The sequence below is a fragment of the Topomyia yanbarensis genome, chromosome 3 (assembly GCF_030247195.1).
Source record: "Topomyia yanbarensis strain Yona2022 chromosome 3, ASM3024719v1, whole genome shotgun sequence".
Classification (NCBI taxonomy): Eukaryota; Metazoa; Arthropoda; class Insecta; order Diptera; family Culicidae; genus Topomyia; species Topomyia yanbarensis.
Window position 1 is genome coordinate 25982564 of NC_080672.1, and position 20807 is coordinate 26003370.

Consider the following 20807-nt stretch of genomic DNA (forward strand, 5'->3'; position numbering starts at 1 on the left):
CAAACATTCACCTTATTTCCGGGGTGTTTTCAAATTTGCGCGATCGCGGGCGTAGGTGTGCATAGATGATCGTGCATTTGATTTCGCGTGTATAAATTCGATTTTGTAACCGTGCGTTCTTGGATGGTCACGCGGATCGCCATTCTAATATTTAGTTTTCGGTGTATAGTCCACATTCTGACAGGAAGTGAGTTACCCCGCATTACTAGAGTTCTCGGTCATGTCGTCTAGTGGATATGAGAGCATTCTTTTTAATTGGTTCAATAGAAGGCAAGGACCTAGACTGCTGGTATCGAGAATAGTCTTCCGGACGTGACCAATTCATGATCGCCCGAGTGCGGGAGAATGTAGGTTCACGCTTAAGATTGCGTTTGAATGTTTATAAGTGCTGAGACGCTCATATTATCACCGGGATGGTATCATGTCTGCGAGAACGCAGGTGTAGGTTGCGTGGATGATCGCGAAGGGCTCAAGCATTTGTATGTTTGTTTGGCGCGTGGATAAATTCGATTTTTATGTCACTATAAAACATGTTGTTTAGTGGATATGAGCATCATCTTTTTGATTGGTCCACCTGACAGCATTGGACTTATGCTACTAGGGCCGAGAATAGGGACTTTCGGGCGAAAACGACTCATGATAACGCGAACACGGGCTCTTGGAGATCGCGGGCGTTCGCGTTTAGGACCAGAATAAGCAATTTATTGTGTTAAGGAATGTTAGCTTGGATCTAATCTAAAATAGAACGATAAAAGAAGGGTACCTCTAGAGAGAACTTGGCCCTAACCCCTCATTGTACGTTATTTGACCATGGCATAAATGTCTAATAAAGGTCGTTAAGTTAAATTAGATCACAATGTAGCTTAACTAAAAAGAAAGTAATAGTAGACTGCAACCTCCATTTACGAACCAAACCGGGGGTACGTAAATTGATTTAGTTCGTAAAAAAGTTTGCTCCACATTCATATTAAAATTCGTTGGTTGAGCAATATTCAAGATAACCTTAAAAATATGGGTATTTTTGGAACTGACTTGACAAGTAGATGATGAAAATGGACACTTGGAATCTTTTTGAAATCCAAGATGGCGACTTCCGGTTGAGCAATATTCTAGATAACACTAACAATTTAAACGGGAATACGCCATTTTAAGTTTAAAAATAGCTTTAGATATTGATTTTCGTCATGTACTAGTCAACCCGCGCTGAAAAAACCCATATTGTTGAGGTTTTAGAAAATCTATCTAAGCCGGAAGTCGCTATCTTGGATTACAAAATGGCTCAAGACATCGATTCCCGCTTTTACTCGTCAATCCGATTCCGAAAATACCCATATTGTTGAGGTTATAGAGAATTTATTTAAACCAGAAGTCACCATCTTGGATTTCAAAATGACTTCAGACATCGTTTTTCGGCATTAACTCGTTAACCCCATTCCAAAAATACCCTACTTTTATTAGTTACAGTTAGCTAAGAATATGTAAAATTGTAAACAACTTCTTACTCAAACTTTTTTTACGAACTTCGCAAAAAAGAGCTCGTTATTTCGAATTTATTTCGTAAAAAAAGTTACGTAAATCGAATATTACGTAAAAAAAGAGTTCGTAAATGAAGGGTTTAGTGTATTTCAAGTTTCTTTTTAACTTTTTTTCCTTTTTTGTCTTATTTATTTTTTTATTTTCTTCGTTTTATTGATTTTCTATAATTTGTTAAGATTCTTCGAGGTTTGATTGCTATTGAGTTAAATCCAACTATTAGTTCTCAAAAAAGCTACTGATTCACCACCATGTGCTGTTAGGTCCCATGCAAGACTGACTCAGACTTAATTAAAAGTATAATGACTTCTCTTAAGGAAGTTGGATTGATTTGCAGTCTTCGACAAAGTTGTAGACAGTAAAATTATCGTTATTGTGTTTTTTTTATTTTTGATTATGGAGGTTTTAACTTTAGCGTCATTCGCCTCTTTTTCGGGTTAGAAAAATCTCTTTGTAAAAATTTCAAACAGAGGCTCCTGGTGGGAATAGAACTCGACTTAGGGGTGGACCGATTGAGTTTCCAAAAATTCGTTTTTTTCCGGGTAGTCTATTGTAATGCTAGCAATCATTTTATCATTTTTTTTCTAAATAAAAATACACACCTGCTAGTAAACTTTATCTAGCAATTATAAAGAATAGCCATTTTTGATATATTGTCTCACTGTGGGGAAGATTAGTGATAAGCGTGACTGCTGCTCACCCCAGTAGGTCTGGCTTCAGTCAAAGCCAAGGTCATCGAGATTTTCTGAGGTGTAACATTTCTGGTCACGTGTTTCTTCGGAAGGGAAGTAAAGCCGTTTGTCTCCTTATTAATGTATTGATGTGCCGGTATCCAGCGCTCTGATCTGGCTCGGTGATAGCCAATCAGTGTGGACCTACCAAAATATAAATGATTTGTTCGTTTCCGCTGAATTCTGAAACCGCTTTCGCGGTTCCGCTGGATTAATATCTTTCAATCTTGCTTTGTTGGTATATTAAATACATTTCTCCACCTACTCTTAACCTCTTGTATATCATTAGACTACATCTACCGTTTCTACATTCACCAACCACTACTCATTAGATTGCTCCCATGAAAAGATACTCCCCGTGCAATCAGCTTCCGGCAACAGAAGCATACCCTTGAACCACGAAGCAGAATCATTGTTCGCCAGTAGTGTATTGTAGTAGGATTTCTTTGAAACCATTCTAATTCGAAATATAACACGTATCAAACGACGAAATAAAAATAGATCCGCGACAGACAAACGAACCAACAGAGCTTACCGACAATGCATATACATACAACACTTTCTACAGAATGTGCAAAAGAGAGATTGAGATAGATAGAGCAGAGTAAGATGTACCTGTTTTCTTGATGTCGCTGACAATGATAAAGCGCTTGCCTAATTATTTTTAATTGTAATTTATGCAGTAGGCAAATGGGAGAAAGTGTACACGCGTGGTAGCAGAGTTGGCAGCCGAGCAGTTTCAGGCAGCATTCGTTCGTTCGTTCGTGCGATCATACCCGCGCCAGCGAGTCAATTGTTTCGAGCGTGAGCGGGGTGGGCGCGCGCGACAGTGCAGCAGCATCAGCGGTGGAAGATGGGTGGCAGGTTGGTATTTGTTAGTTGGTTGTTTGGGTGGTAGGTTGACCGTGGGATGATCAACCGCAGCGACGCAGACGATCGGTATATGTTTTATAGGTATGTTTTGATTTCAGTTTTCGACCCCGTGATCATACGAAAGAGAAAAAAAGAGAAAATGAAAGAAATGCTTTAAACAATCGTCGTTGTTTACACTGGTGGTTTTCATCTAACGGTAGCGTTAAATTTACGACGTCAAACTACACGATGCTAGCTATCCTAAAGGTAAAGGTCAGATTGTGTGTAATGCATTCTTGTCTACTCTATGGGGCAGTGATATTTTCAGAAAGGGGGAAAGGTCTAGGTCTAGGAGCTGAAACAGACAGACTACCGAGAGGAAACGTGTACAGGAGTGACATTTAAAAGTTTGGGCAAACTCTGTTCGGAGAATTTTAATAGGAACACTAACACAAACACAGATCTACCTACAAAAGTTCAACATTAATATTCTAATTTTGCTAATGATATGCAAACTCACATTTTACTAATGAAGACTATTTCATATTTGGTCGAAATTGGATGTGCAGTTATGCGTGGCATGCGATTTAATGACGCCCTACTCATCACATTTGATGTGGCCATTGTGGGCCATCACGTGTTTTTCTGCCATTTGTTGGTAATAAAATTTAACTTTTATGAATATCTTGCAGCATAATTGTCCAATTCAAAAATTGAGCTCGAACGGATCACCTTCGTCAGAGATTCAACCGACATACATAAAAAATTAGCTCTCCTAGCAGTTCTAGAATGCTGTAGCTGGTTGGTCGGTCGGATGGTCAGTTGATGGTGGTGCCGAGATGAAAAACGATAATGCTAGTTTACCCTTAAACCACAAAATTACCCCAGCAGTTGTTTGCACTAAACACCCCAGATGTGGGTTTGATGGTTCTTCTGGGAATAGCTGCAGTATGAAATGGACCTTGCACAGAAGCGGACTGTGCAGTGATTTGGCCAAATAAAATAGCATGGTGACGATTCCGTTATAGTTATTATCTGAACAGGGTTTGATTTTCTCTACCAAGCATGTTTCACTGCTAATGGTTTATAATATGACGCCGTGTGAAAATTGGCATCTCTAAAACTTCATCATGTGATAAAATGGATTTTTCCCTTTCATTCGCAACTAAAAGTAGAATAATCGATAACAGCAACAACTTTTTATTTTAAAATTTTTGCTTGATAATTTAAGTTATACAATGGCAGGTTCACATTTTTGTCACTAGGTGATACATTAGACATTTAAATATTACTTATAGTGAGAAGCTGACGCACAATTTCATTGTCTTTAACATTGTAGAATATATTCGCTAGGAATGGGCCATGTCGATGCAATTTTTTCAAAATCGATTTTCTTAACTCGATAAATAGATTTTTTACATCCGATCTTTTGATTCAATAAAATCGATTTGGTGATATCGATTTTTTGATTCCCATTGAAAAAACACGATTTTTCCATAATCGATCTTTTACCCTGAAAAATCGATTTTTTCCCGGCTCGATGTTTGACAAGATCGATTTTTTAAATTAAAAAGATCGATGTAGCAAAATCGATTTAAAATACTCATTACTAATATGCGCTTCTTTTTTTCATTTATTCGCTCATTCTGGAGAATGACTAATCATTTTCCTACAGCATATTAAAAATATATTTGGCTTAAAATTAAACATGTCCTGGAATACCGTGGACAACGCTTGATTTGTCCTGGTTTTTTTTACTACAGATTTTTTCACTCTTGTCCAGATTGCAGTTACAGTCTCGATCGCAGCGCATATCTGCAACGTTATTTTATTTAAAAACAAATACGAGAAAATGACTAATGCAGTGGAATCTACCATTTGTACCATCCAATGTCTCTTATGACTCTCTCAATAGATGGGTCGTTATTCCTCTTTCCAATTTTGTTTTCTTACATGGAAACTGCAAAGAGAAACAACGTCTTTCGTGAGAATTCGACTCAACTGAGATGATAGGATACAATATTTTGAAATCGTCTGTGAAGGACCAGCGAAGAGTCTTCAACACGAATACACGTCATTGAAGTAAAGCAGAAACCTCAACGGTCTTAAGTAGCTTCCCTGAGCTATTCATGGCGTAATTTAACCAAAAAGAAACCTATAACAGCACCATATTTTCTTGCAAGTGGGTAACAATTAATTCATATGACACGTATGTTAACACGTTACGTACGATAACAAACCAGTTTTCCCAAATGAACATCGAATACCATGTTCGCTCTAGTTATGTGCTCATCCTACACCATCATTTCATGTGCAAACTCGAACGCGCTAATGCGTACCAAAACACGAGCACATGTTCTTCTGTACAACCGAACTTCATGTATGTACGCGGTGTTCGTACACACAGGTTCTTAATACTAGTTTTCTTTTTCTCTCACCCGTCATCACTAGCATTGACTCATTCTGTTTTGTGTGTGCCTTTCTTATGAACGCACACGGTGTACGTACACGGTGTTTAAACCTAAGTTTGCACATTGTTCGCTTGGGTTCGGTGTTGGATGCGAACCTGTACACAAAGGCAAAGCATGTTTGAGGTTGAACGCGTGCACGAAATTTTGTACACGGGTGCAAACTTGTCGATGTTCATGGCAAGACTGTAACGAACTATCCAGATTTTGGAAACAGCCAAAAGAAATGGTAAATGGTTTACCTGCCCAATGCCGAGTACCGTTGAAGCAAATATTGAAGGAATGTCAACGAGCCTTTCCTCTTGGGTGACATTTTATCGATAGATACCCATTTTACGAGTTTAGGTAGATATTTGAGTAGGTTTTAGTAATACATGATCAAAATTTAATGATATCGACCTTCAAAATAGGTTACACCCATGATCAGGGCCGCCGAGAGCGGAGGGGGGAGGGAGTTTTAGAAGGGGCCCGGACTTTGAACAGAAGGAATGATTCTGATAAATAAAATTTCAATAACAATTTATTAAAAACAGTGCTCGATTGTTTTTTTTTTTGATTTGTGAATAACTTCACAAATCACAAAAGGAACATTATGCTATATTTCTCCACAGTAAAGAACAATTTCGATAAAAACTATTATTTTTCCATTAAGGAAAAAATTGTTTAAAACCATCTTTGCGCGTGAAGAGCACAATACCTATAACTAAATTAGAATTTGCGTTTCGATTTCGTCTCATCAGAATTCGACACTAACTTAGTGACAGGGACAGGGAATATAGCATAGTGCATCTTGCATTGGCTGGCTAAGCCAAACCAAGTTTCAATTTCATTAAGTCTCATCAGTTTCAGAATTCCTTTTCTTGCGGGATATCACGCAGGACTAGAAGTTTGCTCGGAAACACAAATGGTGTTTTCGTTTTTTGGAGCTGGTGTCGGATTTCAACGAGACGAAGTCGAAACGCAAATTCCATTACTAATTAAGAAAGTACATGAAAATTCACGAAGAAAACGATTCCTAGTAATTTCTCGTGTTTATTTAAAAATATTATTCAAATACGAGAACCCGGAAAAAAAATCCTCTTTAACTGACTTTTTCAATTTAAGCATTTTTTCCATTTTTTTGGCTTTTCGTCGGAGAAATTTTATATTCTTCATATAATCTAGAGTTCATTCCTATTTTTTCTCTTGATATGTTGTTTCGTATTTTAATTTTCTGCATTTTTTGTTGTTTCTATTTTTATTTCATCCAGGTTTTTCAATCTTTCTATTTTTTCATATGTTCTTGTTTTACATTTTGTTTCATATATTTCGCTTCATATTTTCCTTCCTATATATTTACCATTCCCGCTGTTTTTTTTTTAAATTTGCCCAATTTTTTTATGTTTGACCCATTTTTTTCGATTCATTACATTTTTTCACGTTTTGCTTTCTCATATAAAGAAAGGCTATGTAATCACTTCAAAAATCGATTGTCCAACCGAGGCCCGAAAGGCCGAGTGTCATATCTCATTCTATTCAGTTCATCGAGATCGCAAAATGTCTGTGTGCGTGTATGTATGTGTGTGTCAAATAAATTCACTTAATTTTCTTAGAGATGGCTGAACCGAGTTCCACAAACTTAGCTTCAAATGAACGGTATAACGCTTCCATAAGACGCAATTGAATTTTTAATTGATCGGACTTCCGGTTCTGGAGTTACGGGTTGAAGAGTATGGTCACACAGTAAATTCCCATGTAAACTGGTAACCCTATGACGTCCGAATGATGTAATACATATTCAAATGCGTTCAACATTACTTGGATTTGCGGGTCTAGATCACTAATGACCAATCAAAGTAGTTTTGACCACATTGGTCATCTACGACGGATCTTGCGGCCCCCTGGGAACTCGCTAAGCTCCCGAGCTAATGCCACACCTATTTTCCAGCAAACTCTTAACCGATTTTTACAAACTTGATTTGAAATAAAAGATATAATACTCTCATTGACTGTTATTGAATTTCATCCAGTTCTGACTACTGGCTCTGGAGTTATAGGTTGGTTCTTGCGATCACATTTGAATTTCTCATATAAACCGGTACATTCGTGATACCTCATAGGTTTAAAATCTATTGAAATGAATATCAAATTACTTCGATTCGCAGGCCTAGATCCCAGATGGCGAATCAAAGATTGTTAGAATATAAAATCCACTATCGATAATTCAGGAAGTTCCGGGTTCCGGGCATATTCCAGATCTAAAGTCACTTCGGTGATGACTGAACCAATTTTCACTAACCTAGTCCCAAATCGATGGCATATTATGAAGTTTGCGGTTGAACCCGCCTTCTACCCCTCCACTTCCTACCTTTCAACCCCCACCCCCTCTCTCACCAACCACCCTCTCAGACCAAACTCCCACCTGCATTCCCTTCATCCACCCCTTTACTAAAATAAGTTAGATGATTCCTGACGCATCCTACCCCTCCCACTAATTATATCCTTTCCATTCTCCACCCATGAAGATAACATGAAGACAACATTGAACTCATGCTGATTAAGCTATATAAATATTATATTTTCGTTTGTTTCAAGTGTGTCAGTGTTGACATGTTGCTTATCAGGTTCGTGGCAGTTGTGCACTTATATAATGCTTATCAAGTGTAAGTGTAAGTTCTGTTGTTTCTCTGCTATGCTTTTTATTATATTGTTGGATTTTTGACTATTTGTTATTTGTCTTTTTCCATTATTTTAAATGTCACTTTTCAGCTTTCTCGTTTTGTTCCATTTTATCTACTTATTATTTGTTTCTTGTTTGTTCCTTACTTGTTTTTTTGTTTTTCTCTTTTTAAATCCAGCCTCTATTAAACGATCTTTTCGCTATTTTGCACCAATTATATAAATGAGGGACTCGCAAAAATCAGTTTTCCTCGAAACCGGAAAAATACAGCTACAACACCATCGAACAAATGATATGCTGCATTTTCAGAGGCTGATAATGCTGTAGCCCATTGACTTGGTCGAATATGTAGCTGAAACTAGACAAAGATTCGATAAAATCCATGCAATAACGCACCATTCATTCATATCATGAAGTTTCACGGATGCCGAATTTTTTTAAATAAATTTGTTCGGCAAAGACACCGAGATGAATATAAGACTGGCTCCAATATTAGGCCACTTATTTTAATGGTTATTGTATCAAAAAAAATTTTAATTTTTTTTGGAAATGTATGTGAATAAAATTCTCATAATTCGACTAATAATATTTAGTAGAGCCTCATTTGTTTCAGGCAGTTATCCATCAGTTCACAACACAGTGATCGCGATGGTACCAAAACGTGCTTAAGGGGTGATTATCATATGAACTGTTAAAATCATGTTTAATCTTTGCGCGTGGTTAAAAACAAAGTTATCATGTTAAAGGATTAAACTTTTTTTTTATTTCGAAAACTTTTAAATGCGAAAAAAAGCTTTTTTCGTTAAATTATATTCGTTTATTTGGGAGATATTAACATGCAAAGTCAACGTGTTTATTCAGCTGGCGTCATGGATCGCAAGAGAACGGCTTGATCGATTTTCTTGATATGGATATCAAATTAAAGGGAAACCGTATACACTATAATCCCCCCTAATTTTACTTTGGGAGCTGATTTGACTGGTTTTGTGTACTAGGAAAAAAATCTTGGAATTGACGCCTCATAAGATGTGTATTCTGATTTAGAATTAATCAGTCAAAAATTCCAATGTTTCAATTTCACTTGTTCTTATCAGTTTAAAATAAACTCCTTTTCTTGCGGGACATCAATTTGAGCTGCTCACAAATTGTGTTTTGGGGACTTTGGGTTTGACCAGGAGCATAAATGATGCATAATTCATAATCCTGGCACTAAGTTAGTGTCGGATTCTGACGAGATGAAGTCGAAACGCAAACTCCATAATTAATTTAAAATTCCATAGCCATTCTGCATGCATTAAACCTTCAAGATCTATAGTTAATTTTATAACAAACAGCTTTGTTCAGGGTTGCACAGTAATTGGAGATTGTTGGACAAAACTGTTCAACTTTAAACGTCAACAGATTTTTCGAAAATGTTCTATTCTGAATATGTGTTGGAAGGAGAAGCCACACTTAACTTTATACATGAATAACTTTTTATATTAACATCGGATTCATTTGCACTTTCGGCAATGTTGATTCTCACACTTTAAACCAGATTTCTGAAGATTTTGTGACTAAACTTAACTGAATTTATTATTTTCCGTGCCCACTGTCTACTTTCCAGCCAAACTTGAACATTCCTGTGAGTAAAGCAGAAGCAACGGAACGTGTACCTATTTCGCAAATCGTTTGTGTGGAGCCAATTACCATTCGATTAAGCGATGATCCGAGAAGTGTAAATGTTTGTGCCGGTCTAAATTGAATGTTAAATTGAGCACCAAAGTACGGCTTTCGGTTCACCAAGGTACAATAGCGTTTCGACTGGGACAAAGCTCGGGAATGACGTTTTATTCGTCGCCCACCGAAGAAAAAAACTAATTTATGGTCGCTAATAAAACAGCATTTTAATGGATTTCCCCCAGAGGAGTTTTCTTTGGGTGATTTCGTCGGAGTCTGTGCGCTGCATAAATTTTTTGGATGCTTTAGACATTTTCTGCAAATCATCTTTGTTTGTGATGGCAGTATATTATGCCTATACTATAGCGAGAGTCATCATAAAATGAACAACTGTGATATTTATTGTTGTAGTACCTCACCTGTTCGCAGGATTTTTAGTGGTCAAGTAGGATCGTACCACTAGCCAGTCTGCGAAATGTGTCAAAACAGAAGGTTGGGCTCCACAACGGAATGTAATATCAAGTTTCAGCTTTTATTGACTACAGTGTCAAGCACGCAAGATTTACTCCAAAGCTCATAAAATATAATCAGAAATCCATACCCATTTCGGAAGTCCGGTTTCGTTAGGCAATCTTACATCACCGACCAACAGTGAGCGCTGGTTTGTTGACGCACTGCGGATGCCATCAGCAAGTAAAGCAAGTTTGAATTATCATATATCAAAGTAACTTGAAGTTGAAGCAATAAAACACCAGCACTACCCTTCTTACACAACGTTCCTTGCCTAGAGTTAGCTGTGGAAAATTAAATCACAAAAAGGGCAAATGTCAACAAGTTTAGTGCCATTGGCAGCGGATGAGAAAGAAAAGCCGATTTCCAACTTATAATTTAATTCGGAAACTATTCGAAGCCCACTCGCTTAATAGCGCAACAAATTGCACGAACAATATCCCGGGCGTACTTTGTTGTACGATCGGTTTAACCTTTCAAGAGCTTCCGTTCGCTCACGTCAAACTTTTAATTCAATTAAATCTGTGGATAATCCGGCGGTAAGAATCGAAACACTTCGTTGAGGTTGTTCGGCTAAGAATATTCACGTTGAATTACACAGGCCGGGGACGTGTTTGATAAGTAAATTTCATGATGTGTCCTCAATACTTGCTACAATTTTAGCGTTAAAGTATATGTGTAACAAATGGGATATGTATTTTATGAATCCTAATGTTTTACTAAAATTAGTTCAAAGTATATTATCGTCATCCAATCAATTATATTGCAATATCCCTTAAGTACACCATCCCAAGCATCAATTTATTGATATATACTGCCCATGATCGCAAATCAGTCCCATAAACATAGGAATCCCATAGAAAATGAGACAAATATGCGATCATGGGTAGTACAGCACGCTATAAGTTCTTGTCATAAGGGTATGCAGTGTCTACTAATAGGAGATCAATCGTAGTAGCTAAACGCGTCGGACGTAAAAAAATCAACAAATTTATAACAAAAAGATGAAAGGTTGTTTCCTGGTTTCTATTTTGGTGAAAAAAATCTGAGCCATGAAAATGTGAAACCCATTCCGACAAAAGACCATGCGACGATATAGGAACCGTACGGCCCGTTACTAGGGTAAGTCGAACAATCCTTTCGTACAATTGAAAAGTTTTGGTCGTCGCAGGAATCATCCACATATGGTCGGTGTTAGGTCAAACCGGACTAAGTGACAGTGCATTGATTTCGAGGAAAACACGTTTAAAGTTTGAATCGCAGCATCCTTTACATTATAATTGGAAAATAATTTTTACCATAATTCTTGTTTATTGTTTCATATTTCAAATCTGGTAAAAGTTGAATGTAGATGAAGTAATTCTTTATCCAGTGCTATCATTAACTCATTTTTTTATGTTTTGCGACTTGGTCCGGTCTGACTTAACACCGACCATATGATGATTGGTGCTGTAGGCCGTTCAGTCTAGACATGTTTATTGGCAGTGTTTGTGGTGGTATGGTACTTTTGTACATCTTCGACTACGGCAGCACGAGACACCACGACAACTGCAGTTAATCCAAGGGCGTCATGGGGCTTCAACCTATTTACAACTCTCCGGAAGTAAATAATTATTTTATCCGAGACGATATTTTTTCACCGTGAATGTTACAAATACAAATAAATGTCGGGCCCTGGACAACTTCTGGGGTTCAACTAACAGTTCTTCTCATGTTGGAATTATAGGTATCAGACCGTCACAATTTTGACCTTTTTCTGAATATTGTTAGTTCAAATGGTAATTGGCTCTACGAAACGTGTGCCAAATATAAGTTGTCCCATAACTCCAGTTCACTCTCAAACGTATTTCAAGTTCATGTAGATCGAAAAAATAACTCATAACATAACTCATAATTCATTAGAGATAACCTACAGGAGGAAGGGGAACAATCCAATCCCGAAAGGCGAACTAGACTGATGTGAGGACAAAGAGTTGTGGTCCTTACTAGATGGAAAAAATCCGTTTATAAATTCATGAATGAAAGATCACGATTTCGTGAAATGAACCATTTACGAAAACCGTGACCAAGTTCCTGAAATTATGGATAATAAACCTCTCATTCAGGAAACATGTTTTCGTTATGATTCTTGTTCATGATTTAGGAATACACAACCAACATTCAAGTTCATGATTTCAGGCGCTTATTCGTGAATGTTTGCCATTTCTCATCAGGGTACCATGTCATTTTTTTCATGAGTTCGCTATCGTATTTTTCTGTCAGGTTAGCAAGATTTATGTTTATGATTTCAAGATCTTCGTCGCGATTTTTGTAATTATCATTCACGTTATCGTGATATTTTATTCATGAATAGAGTGATTCCAGTTCATGATTTCAGAATCGTAGTCGTGATTTTTGATTTTTTAATCACAAGTGATATGATTTATGTTTATGATTTCAGAAACTTTGTCATGATTTTTACAATCTTTATTCACGTTGTCATGATATTTATAAATTTATATTTATTTCTATTCATGATTTCAGGATCTTGGTCATGATTTTTGTTATTTTTGTCACGAGTTGTGTGATTTGTGTTCATCATTTTAGAATCTTAGTCACGATTTTCGTAATTTCTGTTCACAGTATCGTGACATTTTATTCTAGAACATGGATTCGAATTTGACACGTGGAGTAATGTGACTCGTGTTTATGATATCAGCAGTTTTACCAAGCCCATGTAACCATAAGCATTAGGCCATTGCACTATATTGGCTATACATTTGCACTAATGTTGCATTGAAACTCCATTACAGCGCTAACAATGCAATAAAGCTCTATACAAGCACAGTTGAAATATAGCATTATCACTTGCTCTATATGCGTATATAAAGCTGATATAACGCGTACATTAGACTGCCCAGAAAAATAATGAATTTTTGAAAACGCAATCGGCCCACACCTGATTCGATTCCTAGTCCCACCAGGAGTACTTGCATCAAATTTGAAGCAAATCGGACAAGTCTAGCTACCGGACCAACGTGCCTGAAGTTTGTATGGGATTTTTTGACAATTTACATGGAGAAAACCTACTAACTCGCATTTTTGTCGCTAGGTGGCACTGCATGTATTGTATTATCACTGTAAGTGAAAATAAGACAGATAATTTAATTGTCTACAACTTTGTCGAAGACTGCTAGTGAATCCGGCTTTGCTAAAAGAAGTTATTAAACTTTTAACGAAGTGATGTCTGAGTTAGTTTTGCATGGGGCCTAGCAGTGCATGGTTGTGTATGAGTACTCGATTCCCACGAACTATGAATTTTTGTGAAATAATCGATAGGTTTAGCCCAATATTATGTTCAGAAGAGTTATAAGACATAATACGAGTTATGTTTTGGTTGGAAAATTTTAGTTCCAATGTTCCATAGAGGGCGCAAACACTAACTTTTCATAGAAGAGATAGAATATCACGATGTTCGGAAGAATTATTGCAAAATGCATTTTCTACAACTTTGTAGAAGACACCTAATTTCTATCTCTTTCCGTTGAAAAGTTAGTGTTAGCACCCTCTATGTGGTAAAATGTGGAACTAAAATGATATAACCAAAACATGGCCCGTATTATTTATTACAATTCTTCTGAACATACCATAGAGCTAAATCTTATGATTATTTTACAAAAATGTTTAGATCGCGCGAATCGAGTACTGGTACACAACCATGCACTGCTAGGCCCCATGCAAAACTGACTCAAACATCACTTCACTAAAAGTTTAATAACTTCTTTTAACAAAGCCGAATTCACTAGCAGTCTTCGGAAAAGTTGTAGACAATTAAATTATCTTTCTTATTTTTACTTATAGCGATAATACAACACATACAATGCCACCTAGCGGCAAAAATACGAGTTAGTGGGTTTTCTCCATGTAAATTGTCGAAAAATCCCATACAAACTTTAGGCACGTTGGTCCGGTAGCTAGACTTGTCCGATTTGCTTCAAATTTGGAATCTAATCAGGGGTGGGCCGATAGGGGTAATTTTTTCCTGTCACTCTAGCGTACATGCTTCAAGGATCTTTAAAGCATGTAAGCTTTTTACATATGCATTTAGTGCCATTATAGAGCAAACAGAAAGCCTATATAATGCTATTGTAATGCTGTGGCTTTATCAGTTATGCAACTCTTCTTGAAAACTATATTCGGCATATTTCATTTCAATCGAACGTATGCAATATAGTCCAGGCAGCAAACGCAACGCACTTACCGTGAAGAACGAGGCAAGCTACCTCAGTTCGAGACTTACTAAAGGTAATTTTCGTAAAACATTCATATCATGTGGGAACGAAAACCCATTAAGGATATTTATTACAATGCATTAGAAAGGAGGGGACAATTACGGTTTTAAACAGTACATTTTATTTTAAAAATTGCTCCTTTTTGCGTATCATACCGAAAGGAAACATAAGAAATGGTTTTAAAACCATGGCAGACAATGACAGCCTACTGAAGCTGTTTAATAGCATTAGTAGTGCCAATATGAGGATTTCAAATTAGACACTTGTGCGCTGGTGCTGTATAACAGCATTAGTACTGCAGAAGCGAGCTGTCAATCTCTGCACAGTAACATCACTATATTTCGCCTTTTCTGGCATAATACCAGCATTATATCAGTATTTAGGCCATCACGGCTCTTTAAGACTGCTTTATATGTGGATCTAAAGAAGATATTAGGCTACGTTATAATGCTTATTGGTTACTTGGGTGGTTCCCCTTAATTTCTTTTCGCCTCATTGCGATTTATATTTCAACTACTATTTGTTTTTTTCCGGGGTAACGTGACAATATGAATTGGATCATAAAGTGTGACTGATTCGCGGTATCTTGTTGTGTGAGCTATATCATGAACACGATTTGTGGTGTTCAACGCAGTTTTCGTTTTGACGTATTCTACAAAAATGGTATGTAACGAAAAGTGGTCCAATTTTAAACGCATATAATTCAGCCATCTCACGATAAATTTTCAATTTTTTTGCACGTATCGCCCCGAAATACTTCTAAGAATAGATTCCAATAGATAAACCCAAAGATTTTTGATATCATGGCATTAAAAATTTAAATAATGAACAAACTAGTCAAAATATCGCGCATTTACACACAGAAGATAGCGCTTCCCTAGTCCAGCACGACAGATTTGTATACCTAGCGCGCTACGCTTCTATGAATGACGTCATCATCGACTATTTAAACGGACGGATTTCGCCAGAGCAGCTCAGTTGCCTGTTGAACAGCAGGCGAAGCAGATCACTGCGCTGTGTGTTTCCACAGCCAGTGTAGCTGATTTAGAAATCCATTACACTACCTGTGGAGGTGCTACCCAGTGAATGCGAATGAGCTTGCCCGTATGCTATCTTTTGTGTTGTGCTCGTTTCCAGCACACTTTTATGTATAAACCCATACACAAAATAGTACATGCGAGCTCCATTTGCGAACACGGTTAACATAGTATCGTGGTATTAGTTGTCTCTTGTTTGAGGCGAATGCGTAGGTTGGTAGATCTAATCAATTGCACAACGAAAGTTTATTATTTACGTTCGATCAATTCATAGATTCATTTCCCCATCACGTGATTCATTTCCACTCAGCCTATAGTAGTATAATAGGTACATACTACAAAAACGCAGCTTGTCCATATACAAAATTGTTTTCGATTCTTGTATATTTATAGTTTCGATATATGATTAAGACCTTCTCTATATTTGTATGCGTACTCTAGGAAAGTTACAATAATGGCAAAATATAACTAGAATGCTTGGTCTTTACATGAAATATGATTATATCTGAGATCTTCTTAAATAAGTTTAATCGGATTCGATCACCTACTACAAATGACCTTATAACCAAGAAGGTTTGGTTCAATATGTAATATTCGATGTTGATTGGTTGTGATTAAACCATAAGTAAGAAATATGTTTGATTTATTATTACTATCAATGTAATAAGAAAATAAATATTTTACATTAAGGTTGGACAGAGAAAGGGTAAAATTCGCAAACGAAAAAAGCAGTTTTTTCCACACCGTATGTCAGATCTTCATAAAAATCAATCAGCAGTACTGTAGCAACATTCTAAATACGCTGATTGATTTTTATGAAGGTCTGACGTACGGTGCGGAAAAAAACTGCTTTTTTCCGTTTGCAAATTTTGCGCATTCTCTGTCCAACCTTAAGTAGTATAGTCCTACGTCTACAGCTCGCGCAACCCCATGGGGCTGCCCCTTGTAGTTTTTTGTCCACATATCACACTGAACCTTATCAAATGAATGACGATGATCCAGGTTCTAATAGTTTTCTTATATCTACTGCTCATACGTAGTCGCTGAAAGCTGGACATTTAATGAAAAAGTTCATGGAACAAAAATGGATGCACATATAATACTCCAAATTTTGGGCAAAAGTTCACGTAAAAATGTCATTACTGAGTTACATGAAATTGAAAATGACTAGGAATATCTTCTAAATATCATCAGCACGCAAAATAGATCGTAAATCATGTACTATGAATCATGAATCAGTTCATGAATAATATTTTATAATTTCGTGAATTATACGAGCACTAATGGTCGCGACTGTTATACTAGGTATCATGAACTAGTTCACGAATACATGAGTAATATTTCATGATTTTGTGAACTATTTCCCGAGCACGGATATTGGATCGTGACTAATATATTAGGAATCATGAACCAGTTGACAAATACATCAATAATATTTTATGAGTATGTGAACAATTTCACGAGTACGAATGGTAAGTCGGACTATTATACTACGATTTGTGAACCAGTTCACGAATACATGAATAATAGTTTAAAATTTTGCGATTTATTTCATGAGCATGCATGGTCAGTCATGATAATTATACTTGAAATCATGAATACATGAATATTTTATGATTTGTTAAAGCATTTCACAAGCACGAATGGTAAGTCTTGACTATTGTACTAGGAATCATGAATAATATTTTAAGATTTTGTGAACTATTACACGAGTACGGATATTGGATCGTGACTAATATAAGTTCACGAAGATTTAATGGATTCATTCGCGAGAAAAGATCCAGAATGTTTTGATTTTGTGAACTAATGTTTCTAGATCTATGAATAATATCATAAGTCAACTTCTGGTTTTATGAATAATGTTCATAAAGTTGTGAATTAATTCACGTACAGAAAATCGATTTAATAATGACATGGCGGAAACCGTGACTGCAATTCACAAAGCAGAAACAATATTTTAAAAGCGTTATTCGGGCGTTACTGAAAGGAAAGTGAACATAATTATTAAAACACATGAATTTTGTTCATGGTCCTGTTTTCGTAACGTAAAAACGTGATTGTTCCAGAATTCAGGCATTTTATTCACAATTTTGTGAACAATTTTTTTCCGTGTATAGGTTCAATAAGACCCTAGGTTCTACCTACACCGTCAGTTTTTCAAGCAATTGAAACTTGTATCGGAAAGTAGAAACCTGAGGGGAACAAAGCTGTTCATTTTGTCGGATTGCCAGGCCGGGTTAAGAGCTCTGTGTTCCTGTAACTTCGAATCCAGTAAATTCTGATGGATTTGGCAAGCGAATGCAAGTTCCAGAGGACAAGGGAACAGTAGGCAATGAGATGGCTGACGACAGGCACATAACAAGAGGCTAAAACCCCGTTCGGCATTTTTAATTAAATTTTTTTTGTTCCAAATAGGAAACACTGTAATTTGCAAACATGTATGCAAGTTGGCAGAAAAATTTCGATTGTTCTTTCAGATTCAACTAAGAAAGCCTCGTAAAGTGGCCATCTTTGAAAACAAAAAAGCGGTTTTTTGCGCACCTTTGGAATATCTATCAGTAGTATACATTCAAGGTCCCGTAAGATCTTCATAAAGCTTGTGTAGAGAGTAGCGAAAAATGTATTCGTTTTTAAAGATGGCTTTCTAAATTGAGCCTTAAGAAACTTGTGTCTTGACGCCTTTTACCAAACTTTTTCTTTATGGATGCATTAGATAATATTTGATTAAATTGATATGGAAATGTTCAAGAAGAATTTGATAGAAGACTCTAAAAAGCAGTGCTCTTTCGCTATTGGTTGCCATGATTAACGGACAATGGTATGCGATCCTGAAGATGAGAGCTTTTGGAGTTCTTCCCTTTGAATATTTAAAATGATCATTTAAATGAGCTTTTAAAGTGTACTCTATTAGCTTTTCAGTCGAAACTCACAGATTACTGAAACAAAAAATAAAGTTCATCGTTCCTTTGGCTAAAATACTCACGCACAAAGAACTTTATTTAGCTGCGAGAATCAGGTTGTTACATGTAAATTCTGTCACCATTCAAATCGGCAATCGGAAAAGAAACACATCGAATCTGCAATTCCCTGTACATCATAACACACATCTAACGAAAACAATGCTAAAACAACAAACATAGGCCGGATTCACAATTGGCACCAAAAAAACAAAAACCGTGACGAGTACATGGACGAATTGGATAACTTTGGAATAAACGCACGGCGCCATATAAACAACAACTGAGATTTAAAGTAACTTATTCCTAGACATATTATCTCCAGTTACAAAATTAATTGTGCTTTCTTATAATTTACACAGAACGCCAGTTTGCCTTTCATGTCTTCTTGAGTTTCCGCTTGAAGATTGCCTAATATTTTTCCATTGAGCGGAGCTGTAGCATGCTGGGAGGATTTATGTTCTTGGGCACCACCTGGATATTGTTCGCGGCACACTACTGCATGGTATTGTTTCCGTAATGACAAGGAACCAAATCCGTCCAAAAAAGAACATAATCATTGTGTTGCTTGAGGAAAGGCTGCAGACGGTTTTCCAGGTAGTCTTGTACATAAGTTTCCTGGTTGATGGTTCGGAGCAGTGAATACCGTTAAGGAAGATACTTGGAGGAACTTCTTTTCAGGTTTCCGCAACGGCGTACGTGTGATGAGAATGTGTCCAACAAAACCAATCCCCTGCTACCTGACCATCCAGTGCAAATCAATCCAGGATGTTACATATAGTCAGCGAACATTGGTCACGCACCCAGAACAGATTCCTATCTGTCAATTATGTGATCAGCCGCTACATAACGGAAAATTTTGCGTATACGCTCATCTACCACGAGCAAGACCGATACCTAGTCGTCGTATGGTAAACCACAGCCGGTTGCAAAACCAATGACTGCGAATCTAGCAGCAACAAACACAAAATCAATAATGATCGTGCCTAGTAGCAGTAAATCAACTGGCATAACTAAATGCGAAGTAACAACAAGTACGTCAAATGCCTTTAAACTCATAACTAACACCATCAATAAAGAAACAATTGCCGGATTTACAACAGCGGCCCGTAAGAACAAGAAATAAATTAGAACATCCGGTCATGAATAGCATGAAAGCAGTGCCGATAATGACATGGACGTGAACTACAATGCGAAAACAGATAGACAAACTGTCCCCCAGAGAGACAACGCAGCTAATGCAGCACCACCAAGAAAAAGGATTTCTACACGCAGAAGCAAGCTGCGTCAACAAGACCCAGCGGACAGACTGTAAATTTATGCTATTTTTTTTAATTTTTACATCTTGTGAAAACACAAAAGATGTACGGCTCAGTTATGCTAATACATTGAGGCGTGTCAAATAAATTAGAAGAAAAAATATTAAATTGCGCTCTCCGGTGAAATGTCAGTATTAGAATTATAAGAATCAAAAAGGTAATCTCGGGTAATAGTTTGGAGACGGAAAATTGCACGTCTCCACCCTTCCGGAGAAGATGGACACGGAATAATTTTCAATTCGCGGTGTTTGAACAAGAACATATAGGGTAGACGAGCCCTTATTCATTTCATTAGTCAGGATGTCACACTATTGCGATTGTAACTCGGATTACAGAAATTGGATTGCGCTTAAATAGGTATGCTTCGTTTTTAAGAATGAATAACATAAAATCTGTTTTGGAAAATGCAAAATACTCTCGTTTAAGCGAAGTGAAAAGTCGAGTACAACGCACCCTTATTTAGCCTACCATTTGACCTAATGAGTTGAATAGAGAGAGCAGACACTGCTCTAACTAATGTATTTAAATGGGTGGGATGAATACTGGAGCTAAGATGAATTAGGGCACAGTAATCCTATGTGAATGAAAACATCTATGTGTGCGTTCAAGTTGGTTGCCACATACTGATGAGATCGAAACATTTATTCCAAATTTTGGTCGGTGTTAAGTCAGACCGGACTAAGTCGCAAAACATCAAAAAATGAGATAATGATAGCACTGGATACAGAATTTCGTCAGCTACATTCGATTTTTGCCAGATTTGAAATATGTAACAGTAAACAAGAATTATGGCAAAAATAAATTTCCAATC

General features: G+C 36.9%; 1 protein-coding gene across 9 annotated transcripts in view; it reads right to left on the minus strand.

Moving 5' to 3' along the window:
- LOC131693822 (uncharacterized) overlaps positions 1 to 20807 on the minus strand; it is a 218624-nt gene that overhangs the window by 116732 nt on the left and 81085 nt on the right. For 7 of the 9 annotated variants that reach the window (XM_058981976.1, XM_058981981.1, XM_058981975.1 and 4 more), the window contains one exon: positions 2880 to 2918. The exons of the other annotated variants lie outside the window; for them this stretch is intronic. In XM_058981976.1, coding sequence (XP_058837959.1) covers positions 2880 to 2918 — 39 coding nt within the window. The remainder of the gene's footprint in view (positions 1 to 2879; positions 2919 to 20807) is intronic. 9 annotated transcript variants of the gene reach the window in all.